Below are 18,647 nucleotides of genomic sequence, written 5' to 3'. Positions count from 1 at the left end.
TGATCCAATGATTAGTTTGGAGTATCGGTGCCAAATTAGCAGAAAAATTCATTTATGAATGTAGAAATATCTGGTGTGTAAGTATGAATTCTGTGGCACAGAATTTATTCAATAATGGTAATGTTAATGACTCTCCATGAGGGTGAGAAAATGCAGCTTCCCGCTTGCCTTTAGCTGCTACCTCACTGCCAGCCTTTGGATTGGCTCACTGCTACCTTTGTTGGATTTGATCCAGCCTATAAAAATGATCATTTTTTCGTAACTCTGAAACCTTGCAGGTATTTTTTGTTCCTTTGTTAATAAGTCTCTTCAAGATGCAAAAAAGGAAAAGAAAGGAAAGAAAAGAAAAAAGAAATAAAGGAAAAGGGAAAGAAATGAAGAAGTTGGATTCTTATCTCATGGAAGGTAGAGGGAGTATAGGAATTACTCTTCATTACTTTCTTAGCTAAAATGGTGGCTTTTCTAGGAAAAACCTAATAGGCATACATGGAATCTTGGATTTGCTTCCAAAATGCTAAAGTAGGTCATATCTGGAGTTTCAAATAATTATATGCTTTACAGATTTAATAGAAAATAACTTTGCCTGCTATTCTCAGTGACAATTTGATGTCCCATTTCTGAAAGACGCTTCATCTATTCCTGCAGTGGAGTAATGCTGAAGTTTAGAGACAGCTGATCACTCCATGATTAAGAGCCACTTGCTGTTTTTCTGTTTGGAGGGGAGTGGGGGGAGGGAGTTGAAGAGGGGGTGGGTAAGAGGGGCAGCCTACAAATAGAGAAAGGCAGAGTTGACTTTACATACTTTACTCTGAGAAGGGCTTGCCTAATTGCTTTTCTCTATTGTTTACTTCTGCAAATTAGCAAAGAAAGGAAGGCCTGAATCGCTAAGGGTGTCTTAGGGATAAACCATTGAGGAGAAACAGTTTTGTACATCGTTGGGTTATGTAAAATTAACAGGACAAAAACCAAATAGTTGTTGGTGGCAGTTCATTAGAAATGAACTACAGCACCCACATTTGGTGGACTACCAGTATGAGGGTCTTATTATTTTTATTCTGTAAAAATTTGATGCCCTGGATTCTATTTTCAACCTAAAAAATGAAAGTTTTAACAATTTAAGCATTGAAAAAGTCGACATCTTCTTGGCACTCTACGTAGGTTAAATGTCTGAGGGAAGTTATGACTTAAGAAGAGCTCTTCTTTTGGAAATGTAATCATATACTTATGTTTCAATATTTATCACACTTATAGCAGTAGGGCGTTTGCCTTACTAGCGGCCAACATGGCCAACCCGAGTTCGATTCCCCCGCCCCTCTCGGAGAGCCCGGCAAGCTACCGAGAGTATTCGATATGCCAGACACAGTAACAACAAAGTCTCCAATGGAGACGTTACTGGGCCCGCTCGAGCAAATCAATGATCAACGGGAGGGCCTTTTATTTATTATTATTTATTAAGTATATATATGATTTATATCCAGTTGTCATATAGTCTACGCAACACGCCTCGGAGTGTGCAGACTTAGGTCAAGGATGCTACAGACTTATTTTTAATTTGTCACAAACAAATCCTTGACTTGAAGAGGGAACTCTGGAGAAGACCACTTTCCCAAAGACCACTTCAGCAGAATTTTGAGCTTGAGTCAACAGCCAAATAAATCAGGCCATATTATGCAGGAGTCTTTCATCCCGAGCCAAAAATGAATGTTCACTTACTAATGAGAAACTTCTTACTTTCTGTTATATAACTGGATGAGAAAGTGCATGCTGCCCAATGTGAATGTTTGGACAACATTCCTTATTAATACTTCATACAAAGACCTGAGCACACAACATGAGCTCATTGCCAAAGGCTTCTTTGCCACTTTTCTGTGCTTTGTCAAATGTTCATCTTTTCCCCGTTCTTCATAATAATACAGTGAGTCTGATGAGTAATTGTTTCTAATGAATTAACTGTCTTCTATAATTGCTATCAAACATTTCATTGCATATTTAAACCAAAAGGCTGAGTCACTGGAAGTCTTTGCTGGATGATTTCTATGGGGATCTTTTGAGCAAGAGTCAAGCTTCCTAGCAGCAGGACAATCCAACACATAATTTTAGAAATTTCCTTAGGAATATTGGCAGAAACTCACAAATTTTCTTTGACCATATTTTCAAATTTTAAAACACAGAATTGCCATTTTTCATTACTAAATCTAGAAACTATAATGTTCTGACAAAAAATCCTTAGGTAATAGATATGTGGGACAAATTATTTGTAAAATATATACCAGTTCTTGGTTATATTTTAATTATGTCTCCATTGTTCAAGTCGATTATTCATTGGAACATGAAATCAAGAGTCTAACTTATAGTTTGAATGTAACCTATCTGCCAGTTTAGGTGAAAAGTAGAACATGTTGGACATTGAAAATGGTAAGAGTAGATAGATTTACTCTAGGGTCTGAGTAATTGCCTGATAAAGAACTTCAAGTTGCATCATATTTCCCGAAGAAGTCTAGCAGACTGTTTTATCACCTTAAATTGTTTACTTAATTAAAGTAGTTGTGAGAGATTTTATCAAAAAGAGTTCTTTCCAGTGCCAATGTATATCCATTCAGTAATATATGTTATCTTTAATCTACATTAAAGTGGAGAAGTTCTCCAGTTTTCCAATAAGGAAACTGAAGCTTAGGAAATTATCTTTTCAGGTATTATTTATTGAACATGGAATAAAACAGACTAAATAAGTTGGGTTGTTTTTTTTTTTTCAAGACAACATTCACTTACAAGCACGTAAGTAAATTTGTGTAAGTTTGCATTTTAGGCCACTTTGGGTGGGTGTCCTGTAAGACCTTAGTAGTGTATTATCATGTTTATTGAAGAACCAGTAGAAGTCCTTGAGGAGACAAGTTTGAGAGAACATTGGCCAAACCAGTTGGGTTTACTCTTGCCACCAGTGACCCCACAGAGTCCTCTGTTGGGTAAGAGTTGAACTAGGGATGAAAGATGAAGCCGTGATCTGTGGGAATCTGTGATTACATAGAGCTGACTTGCTGTGAGAATACACCCTCTGAAGTAGAATGAACTCCAGTGAAATGAGCAAGTCTAAGTAAGATCAACCTCGGAAGAATAGCAAACCCAACACTTAACAGGCCCATTTATTGTAGCACTTTCCCCTAATAGTGTTGCCCTTCTATGAACTTTCTCCCCAGGCAGTGGTATTTAATATTTGTAGGCAGGTCCCATTTCTTTGCTTATTGATCAGGGTTAATACTCTGTCTCAGGGATTCAGCAAATCCTCATCCTTTAATGACTCTCACAAACTTATTCATATTTAGGCAAAGGAAATACAGGAAAGTAATTGAAGGAGATGATAATACAGAAGGTCAGAAGAAAATAAAAGCAAATCTTGGGATTTTACAGTTAATAAATAGATGAAATGGAAACAAGAAAAATACAAATTTTAGCCAGAGTACACTGTGGTCCACTCATATTGAGTATTTAATTCCTATAGAATTAAGAAATTTTAGAGATAAAAAGAATACCTTATACATGAGAAGTAAGGCTCAAAAATAGTTTTCTCTTACCTCACAGGTAGGTAATGACAAGCACACAATGAGACAGTCTCAAATCATTGATTTCCTATTTATTGTTCAACTTTATGTTTATATCATCACAATTTTGCCTTCATGACAAATTCTTATAATATGATTGAATAAATTATTTCAGTGAGCACTTTAGAGGGAATCTGAATTTTAAAAAGAATAGGCAAGTACTGAAATGATAAATGGAGAAGGACATAGATATGATGGAAGGAGGCAGGGATAGGCATGGACTGAATACTTGAAGGGAACACTCTTGGGGAGTCATTTGTCTGACACATCTTGTTTGGGCCAAGAAAAATAAAAACCTACATTGAAAAGATAAATTGGGGCCAGGTATAAAAGGGGGCAAGTTGATTCAGTCAATCATTGTACTTCAGTCCACTTTGCCTGGCTAATGTTCCATACTCTGCTTTCCAACCCATCCCTCTTATCCTTGGTTGAAGGACTTTTGCAGACATTATTGGGGATCTCAGTCCTGTGGTGTGACCTCAGCATGTAACATGTGCATTGCATACTGGAAACTTTGCTTTCTCTGTCTGAAGATCAGGGCTTAAAGTTCAAAAACCTAGATATTCAGTCATGCTTTTTAAAAATATCCTAGGGTGCATATTATACTAATTTTTAGAATTTAATGTTTCATCTGTCTTGTCTTCATCATTAAAAATTATGTAAAATCATTACCTCATTCTGAAAACCTCCCTGTGAGTGTGAAAAGTCTTTGAATGAGTAAGGCAAGGAAAACCAAATGGATATTTAGAACCAACTAGAACATTATGAAAAGGAAAGACTGCATGGCCTAGGATTACTATTTTTATTTTCATTATAGCTGAAAATGATGAAGTGCTTATATTTTGTATCTAATATAAAGTTGGTGTGTATTATCTTATTCAGTTATAGCAGAAACCTCTGTGAGACCGATACAATGATTCAGACCGTTTTGTAGATGAGGCATAGAGAGTTCAGATAACTTGTTGGGAAACCTGGTTGAAGTATTAATGACCTTCCATTGCATCATCAACAAAGGTCCTCTTTTTTTGTCATTACTAGGTCAATTCTAGAATAACTACTTAGGCATTAAGTAATTCTTGGTCAAAAGCTCTTGATTCAGAAAACAAATATGTTTTGAGAAGCTTGTATTATGACACTGAGTATTTTATTTATTTAAATTTAAACACAGCGTCTTATTTTACACCTCCCCTCTTTCCCTCAGGTAATCTTCATTCTGTACTCAATGTCTTCTGTTTTGTTTTTTATTTCCTTTGTTCATCACTTTCATCCTTATGTTGCACACTTGGGCGAAATCGTCCAACACTTTTCTTTTTCTTACTTATTATGCTTCACAAAATCTTCTTGAGCTCTTTTTATTTTGCTTTGAGGGTCAAATTTGTCATCTTTTTAATAGCTAACTGGTATCCCATTGTATATAAGTACCACATCTCCTTTTTTAGTCACTACTAAATGGAATTCCATACTTTAACTACTCTAGATAATGCTGCAGTAAATATTGGGGTGAATATAACTTGCTATTTTTTATTGGGGGACCACACCCAATGGTGCTCAGAGGTTACTCCTGGCTCTGCACTCAGAATTACCCCAGGAGGCATTCAAGGGACCATATGGGATCCTGGGGACTGAAGCCAGGAGAGCCACTTTCAAGGCAAGCACCTACCCACTGCCTTACTGCTCTAGCCCCTACATATAACATCCTGTGCTAAGTGTTTTCATATTCTTCTTAAAGATGCCATTAGTGGCATTGCTGTATCATATGGTAAAGAAGCTTTAGTTTCTTGAGAATGCTCCATAACATTTTCCAAGATGGTTGCATCTGTTTCCATTCCTGTTAGCTGTGCATAAGAGTTTCCTTTTGTCCTCGCCTTCTCTAATATTTGTGATTGCTGTTTTTTTTTTCTTTTTGGGTCACACCCGGCGATGCACAGGAGTTACTCCTGGTTCATACACTCAGGAATTACTCCTGGCGGTGTTCGGGGGACCATATGGGATTCTGGAAATTGAACCCAGGTTGGCTGCTTGCAAGGCAAACACCCTACCCACTGTGCTATTGCTCCATCCCCTGTGATTGCTGTTTTTGATGTAAACCATTCTCACAGATTTGAGGTGGTAACTCATTGTAGATGAAATTTACAATTTTCTGATTAGTGATGATGAGCAGTTTCTTTTAATTTTTTAATGTATTCTTGTCTTTCATCTGTATGTACTCTCTGGAGAGTATACATTCAGCTCTCCTGCTAATATTTTTACTGGTTTGCTTGTTTGTTTAAGTTGTGTGTGGTTTTTAAATACCTTGGATATTAATCCTTTACTAGATGTATGATGGGAGGCCACTTTTGATAGGTATCAGTATGCATAAAGACAATACAATCTACAATCTAAGGGTGTAGACTCTGAATCCTGACTTCTGTCTCTGCCATCTCCTGCCTGCCATGTACCAACGGTCTGATTCTGGGAAAAATTCATGCTTCTGGGGCTGAGTTTCCTTATCCGTGCAATGGAAAGCATCATTGCAATCATAAGGTTGTTAGAGGTATTGCTATTCCATATATAAAGAACTTAGCCCAGTGCCAAGCACATTTCAGGTGTTAAGTTTGTTTGCTGATAGCTTTCCATTATTTTTAGATGCTCTGGGGCTATCCATTGCAAAGCAGTTTCTCTCTGAAGCAGCGTTATATAAACTCACTAATAGCTTATGAATGCTGACAATAAGCTGATAAGGTATTCTATGCTGTTAGATTAGCATTCTCCCAGGAAGCAATTTTTTCATCTTTGGAGGCACCTTCTGGCTGTGTGACTTATTCCACAGAAATTAAGATAAGACCAAAAATGGAAGAAATTTCGGATCATTTGGAAAATTAGAGGAATTATTTATCCTGGATAACTTGTACTGTGAGTTCTACTTAAACTACTTCTATACTAATCTTGTTTCATTTTTCTTCTGTTGCTTGTATTTGCTGGATTATGTACTATATTTTCTGTGGACCACTTCAAATTCTTTGGGAATATCAAATATGTGTTGTTAGCATTACTAACTCAAAAGTAGTGACCTCTTTTTGCCAAGTCTCCAAGCTCTTGTTGGTCAAGTCTTGTCCAGTAGCTAGTAAGCGATGGACTCTGGGTATTTCACTTCATTTCATATATTTGATTTTTTAATCAATATATGCATTCCTTAGTAACAGAAGAACTACCGTGTACGTCTTTTAGAGGATAGCATTTTACTTCTTACATAGAATACATGTGAATACGTGTATTCACATGTGAATACATCTTTTTTATTTAAAAAAGATATAAGTAACAGGGTCCACGTCTTAATATTTTTTGTCCCACTCTTGAAGGGAGAACTCCATTTCTGGCTAATTTTCTGTTTTCCACCAGACCAGAGACCTGTTCCCCACAGGTCAGCCCCATGCCTCAGTTGAAACTGTCCATGACTATCAGTGTGTCAGATACATGACAAGTTTATCCAGATCCCTGTCTGCTTCCCTGTCTTCATTAGTCCCCTCCTGGGGAACGGATTGGCTCTGATGGTAGTGGCACAGCATTTACATGAGGAGGGTATGTGTAAGGTCAGCAGAGGGTCACTGGTGCTTCTTTCTTCAGCACACTGGAGTGATGAATCCACATCTAGTCAGGCCTTTATCGGGATTCCCTTTTCTCCTTGGTCATCAAGTAAGCAAGGAACATTGTGCTGAGTTATTGATGCATGAGTGAGGCCTAAAAGTTATCATGATGAGTAAGAGATAGTCCCTACTCTTAAGTGGCTCACGATATTGTCAGATAGTAAAATGACAACTGTTATTAATTATCTGTCAGCTCTGTGCCAGGTACTGTGCTCAGTACAATACTCAAATCAACTGGTTTTCCAGTCCTCTCACCCTTGCTAATCAGAAGGCTCTTCTCAAAATCATTTCCCTTTTATTTGTTCCTGACCTTCTAAACTCAAACCAGTTTAGATATGGAGATATGGTAGCATAGGGTTGTTTCTTATAAACTGGCAATGCTAAAAACTTATGTCCATTCTCCAAGAATTCCAGGTGGTCCAGAAAAAGTATAATAAATAATTAGCAAATCTGGATAAAAGGAGAAGGTGGATAAAACTAGCACAGAGATAAGACCCACATGCTTTATCTTCTTGTCAATAAAGTGAAAAGTGAAATGAACATTTGCAAGATTTAGGGGCCTGTGACGTGAAAACAAACCAGGAGAAAGAAAGAAGCTGAGACTTGAGAAAAATGAATTTTCCCTCATGCTCTGCACTATAGGAGACAAACTCCACAGTGATATTTCTGTTACAACTTCACAGGCCTAATCAATGGAACAATTCCTCATTGTAGCCAATGACATAACTCCAAAGGAGAATTTATTAAGAATGATATTGCAAGACCAGGGAAATAGCTCAAAGGGTTGGATAACATGCTTTGCATGTGAGAGAGAGCCTGGGTTTGATCCCCAGAATTCCATGTATTGTCCCCAAGTACCACAAAAACTAAAAAAAAAATGTTTAAAGAGTTGCTCTTTTTAGGGGATTGGGCCACACCTGGAAGTGCACAGGGCTTATTCCCAGCTCTGCACTCAGAAATCACTCCTGGCAGGGCACAGAGGAATCATATGGGATGTCAGAGGTCAAACTTGGGTCAGCCTTATGCAAAGAAAGTGCCCTACCTACTGTTACACTGAGCCATGAGTTACTTTTTGTGAGCTAATATTATTAAATCATTTTATAATGATTCTGAACTATTTCCGAAAGATCGAAAAGTCTCAAGTGATTTTCTCTGATTGTGTGCTGCACAATTGGACATATACTATCTATAGAGGGTAACAGAACTCGAATGTTATAAAGGTGCCATTTGAACTCAGATTTGACTGACTCTGTTATCTGTGTGCCTTTTGCTTAGTCATGATGCCCCAGCTCTGCCCTGAGGGTATTCTAGATATTTCAGTGTTGACCACTATACTGTAAGTAAATTGGGGGGGGGGGGATATAGTGTTTTGGGAGCTTGCCTTGCAGAGGGCTGACCCAGGTTTGATCCCTGGCATCCCATGGGATAGGGTTCCCTAAACACTGCCAGGAATGGTCCCCTGAGCACTGTTGGGTGTTGTCCAAATATAAAACAAACAAACAAAAAATTAAGCCTTTCTTTTTCTTCTCAGGAGAACAAAACATAACTGTAACTTGAAAGATTCCTCACTGAGTTATGTCTTAAGGCCCCTTGAATACACATGAGTAAAAGTTGTTTGTAGGTGATTCTGCCATTGCCCTGATGAGTTAGTTATCAAAGAGCCTTTCCTCTGCTATCCAGTCTTCAAGAAAATTGAGTGAACAGAAGAAATGATCTCTCTGAGGCCCCTACCTGGGTGTAAACATCCTTCTTTCTGGCCTGCCTGTCACTCTGGTGTCCGGCTGTAAGGCTAGGATGTCATGAAAGAGAGCTTGAGTCAGAGTGGCGGGAAGAGAGGTGACTGGAACTCACAGGTGGAAGCAAGCACAGAGAGGAGGAAGGAGAGGCTGGGATGAAGGTTCTGCAGGCCCTTGAGAGCAGGAAGCAGCACAGGCCAAGACACTGAGAGAAAAGCTCTAATCTAAACAGAGGCTGCCCGGACACTGGAGCACCTCCACCATTGTCCCAGAGGTTGACCCAAAGCTTCAGTCCTTGAAAAGTCTTCTCCACTCCTCCCTGAACCTTCCAACAAGAAGTGATTCTCAGTCCAAGGCGTGACAAGGTCTCCACGGCACAAGAAGGTCACTCCTGCAGAGCCCCTCAGCCTGACCCTGTGATCCCAACCCTCCCCCACATCCCCCCAAAGCCCAGGTCCTTTTCCTGGAGTGGAGGGAGCAGGAACCGTTCTGTCTAAACACTTCTTCCAACGCGACGCCTTTTTTTGCCAGCATCCTCTCCCTGCGTGGTTGTATTTGTTTTAAGAGAATGTGAGAGGAGGGGAAAGAGAGTGTTTGCAGATTGCATGAATCTGATGGCTCCGGACACAGTATCGCTGTTTTGACACAACCACCACGGTAGCAGAGGAAAGTTTACATCGGGCCCTTTGACAGGATGGCGCGCCTGGCTAGGTCTATGCTGGCCTGCCCTCTGGCCAGTTGCCAGCTGGTCTTGTTTTTCTTTCATTTTTTTAAAGACATTTTACTGCCTTGATTTGCTCTTTATTATTGCTCTGTCCCTTTGTTTCCTACAATGCAGTGATTCAATATTCTTTACAAACAGATGCTAATCATACTTTGCACGTGCAGTCAAATCCCATTAAACAGATAAGCAAAGTCTACACAAGAAGTCCATGATTTCATCGTCCACAAAAGGAAGAGAGGGTGATTTGTTTTCTGTCTTGAGATTTTACAGAGCTTTCTAGAGCCACTTTCCCCTCCCCCCATGAAATATTCTTTCATAGGTACATTATTCATGTTTTATTATCTATTGTGGGCTGGAGCGATGGCACAGTGGGTAAGGCATTTGCCTTGCATGCGGCCGACCTGGCTGACCTGGGTTCGATTCCTCCGCCCCTCTCGGAGAGCCTGGCAAGCTACCGAGAGTATCTAGCCTGCACAGCAAAGCCTAGCAAGCTCCTGTGACGTATTTGATACAATGGAGACGTTACTGGCCCCTCTCGAGCAAATCGATGAACAATGGGAGGACAGTGCTACAGTGCTATTATCTATTGTGTCTGTGATTTATTCTCAGGCAATGGTTAAGATACAAGTAGACAATTTTGGGGCACTTGGGATGCCCAGTTTTTCTCCTCTACAACCTCCACTCCCATTTCTCTTTGAAGTTGATGTAGTATAGTTTGTACTAAAATTGTAGCACTGTAGCACTGTCCCACTGTCCTCCTTTGTTCATCTATTTGCTCGACTGAACACCAGTAACATCTCCATTGTGAGACTTGTTACTGTTTTTGGCATATCAAATATGCCACAGGGAGCTTGCCACACTCTGCCGTGCAGGCAGGATACTCTTGGTAGCTTGCCGGGCTCTCCGAGAGGGATGGAAAAATCGAACCCGGGTTGACCATGTGCAAGGCAAACACCCTATCCGCTGTGCTATGGCTCCAGCCCAGTAGTAAAACAGGCCCACTTAATCCCAGAGCAGCTTGGGTGTCAAACAAATAAAATAAGTTACATGGGGAAAGGATGGTTCTATAAAAATGTCTTCTAAAAAATTTGGTTGCAAGATTGTTTTGACTATAAAGTTCACCAGCCAAGTGAAGACAAAGTGTTTCTGTAGTTTTAGCATCAAAACACTTGTATTATAAGGCTGTACACATTCTGTGGCAGTATACATTCTTTACATATCTAAGGACCTGGTTCAATCCCCAGCATCCCATACACAAAAAGAAGCATCTTACTAACCACAACTAGCCAAAATGCCGTCAACTATGTACTTGTAAATTATTCCTTTGCCCCTTCTCCTTGTCCCTCTATCAAAAGGCTGGATACTTCCTCCTCTTTTCCCGTCCCCCAATCTCCCACTAATATTGTATTCTCTTCGAGTCTGACATAGTTCTTCCGGTTTGATTCAGAGCAGTCCCTGAGTTTTCCCCTTCAGTGACAGAGCCAAACTTACCCTGGCAAGCAGAGAAGTAAGGATTTTGGGTTGCCCTGAAGACAGAATTCATTCTGTATGGTGGAAAGAGTGAGGAGGGTCTGGATTCAAATTCCTTAAACCCAAGTCTACTACTTCCTCTGTGAATCTGAGCAGTGCATTGATTTTCCTTATTTTCCATTTCCATGCTGGTATAAAGATTTATGAAATGGGGATCAACCTAGCTGCCTCACTGGGTGGATGAGAATCTGGTCAGAGTTGGCGGGCATAGATCTTTCTTTCACCCACATATCAGTCACAACGGTTTTCTCTCAGTTAGCCAGGAGACAGAATTAAGCAGAAGAGAGAAAGGTCAACTAAATTATTTATCAGGGGGTAAGGGTGAGGATGGGGAAGGGGTTCCACAGTGGGGAAACTCAGCTCCTCAAGATTTACGCTGTAAAGTAGACCTTCTAGAATTGGGAGGTTATTAAACTTGCTAGAAAGCATTTATGAAGCAAGACTTATAGTGGGTAACTACAGTCTTGGATCCGAGCGCACACGCTAGGCAGATGGGCAGTTTTGAGAAAGGCTACAGGAAGCACTGAAACATAGCACAGGGTTCTTCCATGTTTCTCTCATGAACAAAACTTCAAAGAAAGCACAGACACTCCCCTTAGAGGCTAAGGCTCCCCCCAGCCAGCTGGACTCTGCCTTCTGACTCTACCAGACGCAACAATCCATCCTCTGAAGAAAAGGAAGTGCGGGTCTGCATTTTAGGTAGGAGGAAGGAAAAGAAAGGCAGGAGACAGGAAGAAAATCTGAAAATGAGAGTTGCTCAGAGCCAGCATGTAGATGCACAGACAAACAGAAGAAGATGCCTTTGGGTGCACCCCATGCTTCAGATTTCCTGTTCTGGATTGATCAAGGTGCCTGGGAACTGAATTCAGAATCTGCCCCCCACCAGACTGAGCTTTCAGAGAAACTGTGTTTTTGAAGATTGTGTGCACAGTGCACAGGCAACATATTTTGGCCGTGTACAATGAGAGTTGACCAAACTTAGGGAAGAAATGGACTAACTTGTGCAGAAGGATGTTAAGTTCCCTCAGCAGTCATGGAGTCTAAGAATGAGCCAGAACAGAGTACAAATTTTGCCTCTGCCACTTACAGGCTATTTGGTCTTGGGTGAATTACCTTGCCTCCCCTATCCTCAATCCTCTATCATTAAATTACAGGCTGGTAGTATCTACTTTGGGTATATTGTAAAGATTAATGAGATAGTGTCTGAATCACTTAACATAATGTGAGATAGTGTCTGAATCACTTAACATAATGGCTAGCACAAATATGTAGTTCTTATAGCTGTCTGCAATAATACTGTAAAGTGTACATTACAGTTATACAGGTTATAGCTGTAGCAAGTTAACTTGTCTGATTACATCAACAGTATTGTCAGGATTACAATTTCGACTCCAGTATTTTTTTTTTTTTTTTTTTTTGCTTTTTGGGTCACACCCGGCGGTGCTCAGGGATTACTTCTGGCTTTGCACTCAGGAATCACTCCTGGCGGTGCTCGGGGGACCATATAGGATGCTGGGAATCGAACCCAGGTCAGCCGCATGCAAGGCAAATGCCCTACCCGCTGTGCTATTGCTCCAGCCCCTGACTTTGCCTTTTTTTCTGTAGCCCCAGAGTAATTTGAGTCTCTCTTTGCTCTCAACGAAGCCCAATATTTATTGGTGTGAAGGGGACGGAGCAAATCCATCACTACTACAGGGAAATCAGTCCCAAACATGTAGGTCAGTGATGCCATCAGTTTCTCTTCCCCTTGTGGACTGAGTGAAGAAGCTGATCCCTTGGACCAGATGGGAGAGCCCCACAGTTGGCTCATGCTGGGAGGAGAACAGACGGACTTGTCCCAGGGAGGGTCCCTGTGCCATGTGTCGGCTGCATCACCCACTGCTTTCATTTAATTGATTTATATCAATCTCCCGTCCAAAACTAATTTGTTTCAACTCTAGGGCAATCAACAGAGATGACATGGCACACACCCTTACCCCGGAACATTTTTCTCCCGTGTTACTGCTTATAAATACCCTCCACGCTATTGTACGTATGCAAATGGAGGCAAAGTCCTAAGGCTCCCAAGGAAAGAGAGCTAGCTTGCTGCAAGGGGAGGACTGCGCTGAGCTGAAGGAGCTGTCGCTGATAACTGCGGCCTTGTCCAGAATAGTGCCTGGGAGCTTTCTTATCTCCCTTTGGCAGGAGGTGCTGGGAGCTTCCTGTGCGAAATCAGGAGCTAACTCTGTTTTCCTCTTGTTGTTCAGCTTCCTCCACCCTCAAGACGGTTCCCAGCACAGTGATTATCTTTGCATCTTCAAACATGGCACAATCTACTTCCTTAAGAGCTTGATGTATTCTTAAGGCATAGGCAAATTCCCCTCCCCCCATCCCTTTTCAAGTGTCGTTATATAGTCGGGCTCAGAAATTACATTCTATTTTTATGGTTTCAGTGACAAAGAGGGAAAGATATCAGTCCCCAGATTACAAAATCACCGCTGAATCGCTCCTTTACTGGTGAAGTTAGCGGTAAATCTTGCCTGTCATTTTTCTATCTACCATAGTTTGCTTGTGGCCTTAGAGGTTTTTTTTGGGAGGGGGGGGGCGCGGTTCAGGGGGTTGCTGCTGGTGGGATGGCAAAGGCTGACAGTCCCGAGTGAACTCAAAGGACAGGCTGAGTTTCCCAAGGGAAATGGCTAGTCTCACTTTTAGCATATTTCTTTGTATTTCCTCAAGCCCAAGAGTCTAAAATTTAGATCTTTGTCTAAGACCTCCTTTATCTTTTTCACTTCTTTGGGGGAAAGAGGAATGAAACGAAAAGTTTCTTTTCAGATGCAAAAGGATTTCAGCAATTTCATATAATAATGCTAAGTACATGCACTTGCCTACTATATGTATAAAATTGACTATTGTAACTCTATGTGTGTGTAATAAACAATTAGAGATGTGTAGCATATAGATATATTGGAAAACTCTATGTGTGCAAAACTCTATGTGTGCAAGACAGAAGGCCAGCAATAGTTTAAGATATGGTGGTTAGAGTTTAAAAAACAAGAATACTAGTAATGAAAAATAGGGCAAAGTGGCTTATGTTATTATTTTTAAGCCTCATTTTGAAAATGTTTCAAGTAAAGGAGAAAATGAGTAATGTCTGATGCAATTTCCTCTACTATTCAAGACAAGTTAAAATGTTCTACTTATTTGACCTGATGGTTATAGGAATAACTTGTCACTCTTACAATTTAACTGTTAAAAAATAAACATTAAAAAACATTTGAGGAGGGAGCTGGAGAGATGATAGAGTATTAAGCCACTTGCCTCACACTTGGCAGACAAGGATTTGATCCTGGGCACCTCATATGGTCTTTCAAGTACTGGCAGGACTGATCCCTGATCACAGAACCAGGAATAAGCCCCAAACACCACGAGATGTGGCCCCCAAACAAAGCCAAAAAGAAACCCCTAAAAACATTTGGGAAAATACTGTATATACCAGGAACAGATAGCACCATGGAATTATTGCTAATTCTGTTTGGTCTAGTAAGATTGTTAATATTGTTATTATACATGGTAACTTCTACATCATCTATAATAACATTATTACATTAGAAAATGTGCATTTACAAGTATGTAAGGCAAATTGACAATGTCTGGGGGTTGCTTTAAATGCTCATATCAGGGGCTGGAGAAATAACACAGCAGGTAGGGTATTAGCCTTGCACGCAGCCGACCTGGGTTCGATTCCCAGCATCCCATATGTTCCCCTGAGCACTGCCAGGAGTAATTCCTGAGTGCAGAGCCAGGAGTAACCCCTGTGCATCGCTGGGTGTGACGCAAAAAAAGCAAAAACAAAAACAAAGCAAAAAATAAATTAATTAATGCTCATAGCAAAAAAGAGAGAAGGGATAGATGAAAGAAATGTGGCAACATCTTATAATTAAGTCTGGGAAAGGAAATGGGGTTAAATGAGATTTATTATATTGTCACGACCAATTAGATTGTGTGCAAATAACAACTAAAAGAGATGGAAACTTAGAAACAAGATACCAGTGCTGCATGCCTTTCTATATGTTTACAAATGTTTGAGAGTGACCAATTACAAACTCGATGCTTGCCTAACAATGAGGGCAGTAGATAACAGAAGTAAGGCCTGTCCCCCCCTGAGTCGAGTCAGAGACTCAGAAGCATCACAGGGAATTTTAGAAAGGGTCAGGCCTTGTGCGTTTAACAGATCAATGTATCCCTACCCAGTGGTTGAATAGTCTAGAATCTTTTCTCAGTTCAAAGAGCAAAGTGGAATCATTGGAACTTTTTCCTATCATAATCTCCTCTGTGCACCTTTCCCCTCCCCCCTCCCCCCACTTCATTTATCTTCTCACTTTCATCTCTCAGAAGTCACAGCTGCCTTTGACTAGTTAAGATCAATCGCTCTGGAAACCCTCTGGAAACAATCTCTGGAAATAGGGCTTTAAAATTCCTTTTGGTTTCAAAATCTCTAGTATCTGCCCCAAACATGTACCAACTAGAGCCCAGCAAGCTTTCTGCTTACCACAAATTACAAGATTTGTGGTGGGAGTACAGATTGATTTCATGAAAGGTTCCTTGGCACAATTCATGGTGAAAAGAACCACTTCCGCACATAAGGTACTTTCTCTGTAGGCTAGGAGCTGGCGGGGGTAACCGAGCCTAGATTGAAGTTGGGAAACCTCGGCACCAAAGGCCAGCAGGATCACAGGTAATGACAGAGAAATGAAAACCTGGGGAACCCAGGTTTTGAAGACAATCTTTGTATATTTGTTTTGTGTGCCAAATAAACCCAGACCTTAACCTCAAAAGGCTCTTTTGAGGGAATCCAAATCCATTTTGCAGTCAGCAAAAAAAAAAAAAGCAAGCAAATTCTCTGCCCGTGGTAAGCTGCTGTGTGTTAGGTCTCTAGTACAGTCCTCAGGTTATTTCATTACCTATTTGAGCGAAGTGTGAACACTTAAGTTCCAGTATAGATTCAGGTAAACTAGCACTGAGCTCATGGAGTGGTTCTGAGCGTGGAAGTTGCGAGGGACTGTGGAAGCAGTGATTCAGATGAGGTGCTTAGATGCTTAGAGAAGACCCAGAGATAGGAGAGGTCTCAAGGATGGTAGGTGTACAGGTAAAGAGCCTAGGGATGGCCTATATGGCACATACCTTACAATAAGGAGAATTCTTTACTTTTCTATGATGTCTGTAACTTACAAAGCCTCTTCAAGTAAATTAAGTTGTTAAATGTGTGTCCGGTCCTGTGAGGTTCACTGGGGAGATATATTTTTGTTCTCAATTTTCAGCAAAGAAAACTTGTCCCACAGCTATGAGAAGACAGGGTGGGACTAGGATTGACTTCCTCTGACTCCTGGTCCAGTTCTCTTTGAACTACCTGTTTGGCTAGAACAAAGAGTTTCTGTAGGCGTAAGGTTAGAACAGCAGGTAGGGAATGGACGGTGCATGGCCTTGACTGTTAGACAGAGATACTTGCCCTGTAGGCATTTGAGGAACAGAAGGGATGCCACTGAGGGACAAGAATGTTCTCAGTGTTGGTCTGGGAATGGTTTTGAGGGTGTTGAAATGGAAAAGTGAGCTGGTGCAAGACTAGGGTCAGAGTGGACAGACCTAAATATTCTCTCTTCTCATTAGGTTGTTTTTCTTTCACGTAAAACATAGATTACAGTACAACCTAGTACATGATGAGTCAGTATTGACAGCAGTGATACCAGCAGTTTACTACATGAAAATAGAAATCTGCTGATGCCAGCATGTTTGAGAGAACAGGCCACCTTCCAGGCATAGGTCAAAAATCTCTCTTTAAGACATATTCTCCTAGGAAGTTTAAATAAAAAGAGAGATTTTGTGATTTTTAAAATTTAGAATCAGATCTTTAAGATAGACAGCTCCAACACTTTGAATCGTATCATTGAACACTCAAAGCCTGAGAAGTTAAAGGACTTGCCGTGCTATCGCTAAACTTTAAAGGAAATAGACTGGATTTTATAACTGCTCCTTGGTGAGTTTTTCCATGTGTGCCTAATTAGCCCTGGAAAAAAGTTAGCTGGAAAATGGAATATTCCGATCAAAAGTCAGCCTTTTATAGATGCGAAATTCTATTGTTTCCTTGAGCTTTCCATTTATTAACATAGTTTCAATTTTTTCTGTGTACATATTTCTCCTTCTAGGAACTAATTAAATTCTAGATGCTAAGTTTTACTGTTTATTTTTTATTTATTGAGGATAGGAAGAATGCATAGAGGCATTTTTCTCAAGTCAAACAACTATATTTGCTATTTTTTGTGAGAATGGTTATCAGGGAGAAGTCTAAACTTTAAATAAACATGTGATTTTGTCATCTCAAGACTTCACCACTGGTTTCTGTTCCATCTGTTACCAGGCTTTGGGCCATGCCACAGAACAATCTTTTGATTGATGCCTTTTTCTTTCTTTTTCATCTAGGTCTGATTCTTGTTCCAGGAGCGAAGAGTCCTTTATCCTGGACTCTAACAACATCATAGGAAACAGAATTGAGAGTATCACTCAGCGTATCGCAATCATAGAAGGAAAGAACAAGGTATTGTTTATTTAAAAAAAAAAAGAAAAGAAAAAAGCTTTGGCGTATTTATTTTAAAAATTTTCTGTCAGATCCTTGTTCTGGCTTTATCAGAACCAGAAGTAATTCAGATGCTCTGACAAAAATTCCATGAGAAAATAGGTAATAAGTGAGATACATCTTCATGGAGAGACACACTAGCAACGGTTATTTTCTCCAACTGGCCACCAGTTCCAAAGCAATAAGTACTCAACCCTAAGAGCAGAGCTGCCCCTGAAACATCCAACCAATCTGCATCAGAGTTCCCCAGTCCCAGCAGCTTACTCGAATCCTCTACTAATTATGACTGCATTTGAGTCTCTGCAGTGAAACCTGGGCTCTATAAATGCTCCCCAGGAAATTCTAGCATATAGCCAGGACTGGGAGTCACTGACATTCTTTAAACTGACTCTTGATAAGCAAAGGACAGAACAATCCTTAAGACTCAAATGGACCAGTGTCCATTTCCCAGAGTACTCCTTTATCCTTTCTGTGCAGAAGTGAAGTCTGATTAAGTTGTGCCCTACAAGCGCACACATTTCCTGAAATGATTAGTGTCCAGCAGACCTCTTTTTCTGATTGATGCTTTTGCATCATTTCTACTCACCTCATCTCCAGAGTCTCAGTATCACTGTTGCCTTATAAACCAGGTACATCTCAATGTTATCCTATGGAATGAGCAAAAATACATTTAAAAATCTGCTGATGGGCCTGAAGAGATTGTACGGCAGGTAGGGCACTTGCCTTGTATGCAGCTAACCCAAGTTTGATCCCTGTTATCCCGTATGGTCCCCTGAGCACCACCAGGAATGATCCCTGGGCAGAATCAAGAGTAAGCCCTGAGCACAGCTG

The 18,647-nt window shown here is 40.5% G+C and overlaps 1 protein-coding gene across 1 annotated transcript in view; it reads left to right on the top strand.

Annotated features, from left to right (window-relative positions):
* The window catches only part of FLT1 (fms related receptor tyrosine kinase 1), a 210,258-nt gene that overhangs the window by 84,826 nt on the left and 106,785 nt on the right, over nucleotides 1–18,647 (top strand). The window contains 1 exon segment of the mRNA XM_056108631.1: nucleotides 17,663–17,777. Coding sequence (XP_055964606.1) covers nucleotides 17,663–17,777 — 115 coding nt within the window.

Source organism: Sorex fumeus, unplaced genomic scaffold (assembly GCF_029834395.1).
Source record: "Sorex fumeus unplaced genomic scaffold, SorFum_2.1 ptg000008l, whole genome shotgun sequence".
Lineage (NCBI taxonomy): Eukaryota > Metazoa > Chordata > Mammalia > Eulipotyphla > Soricidae > Sorex > Sorex fumeus.
This window is presented reverse-complemented; position numbering and strand designations above follow the sequence as displayed.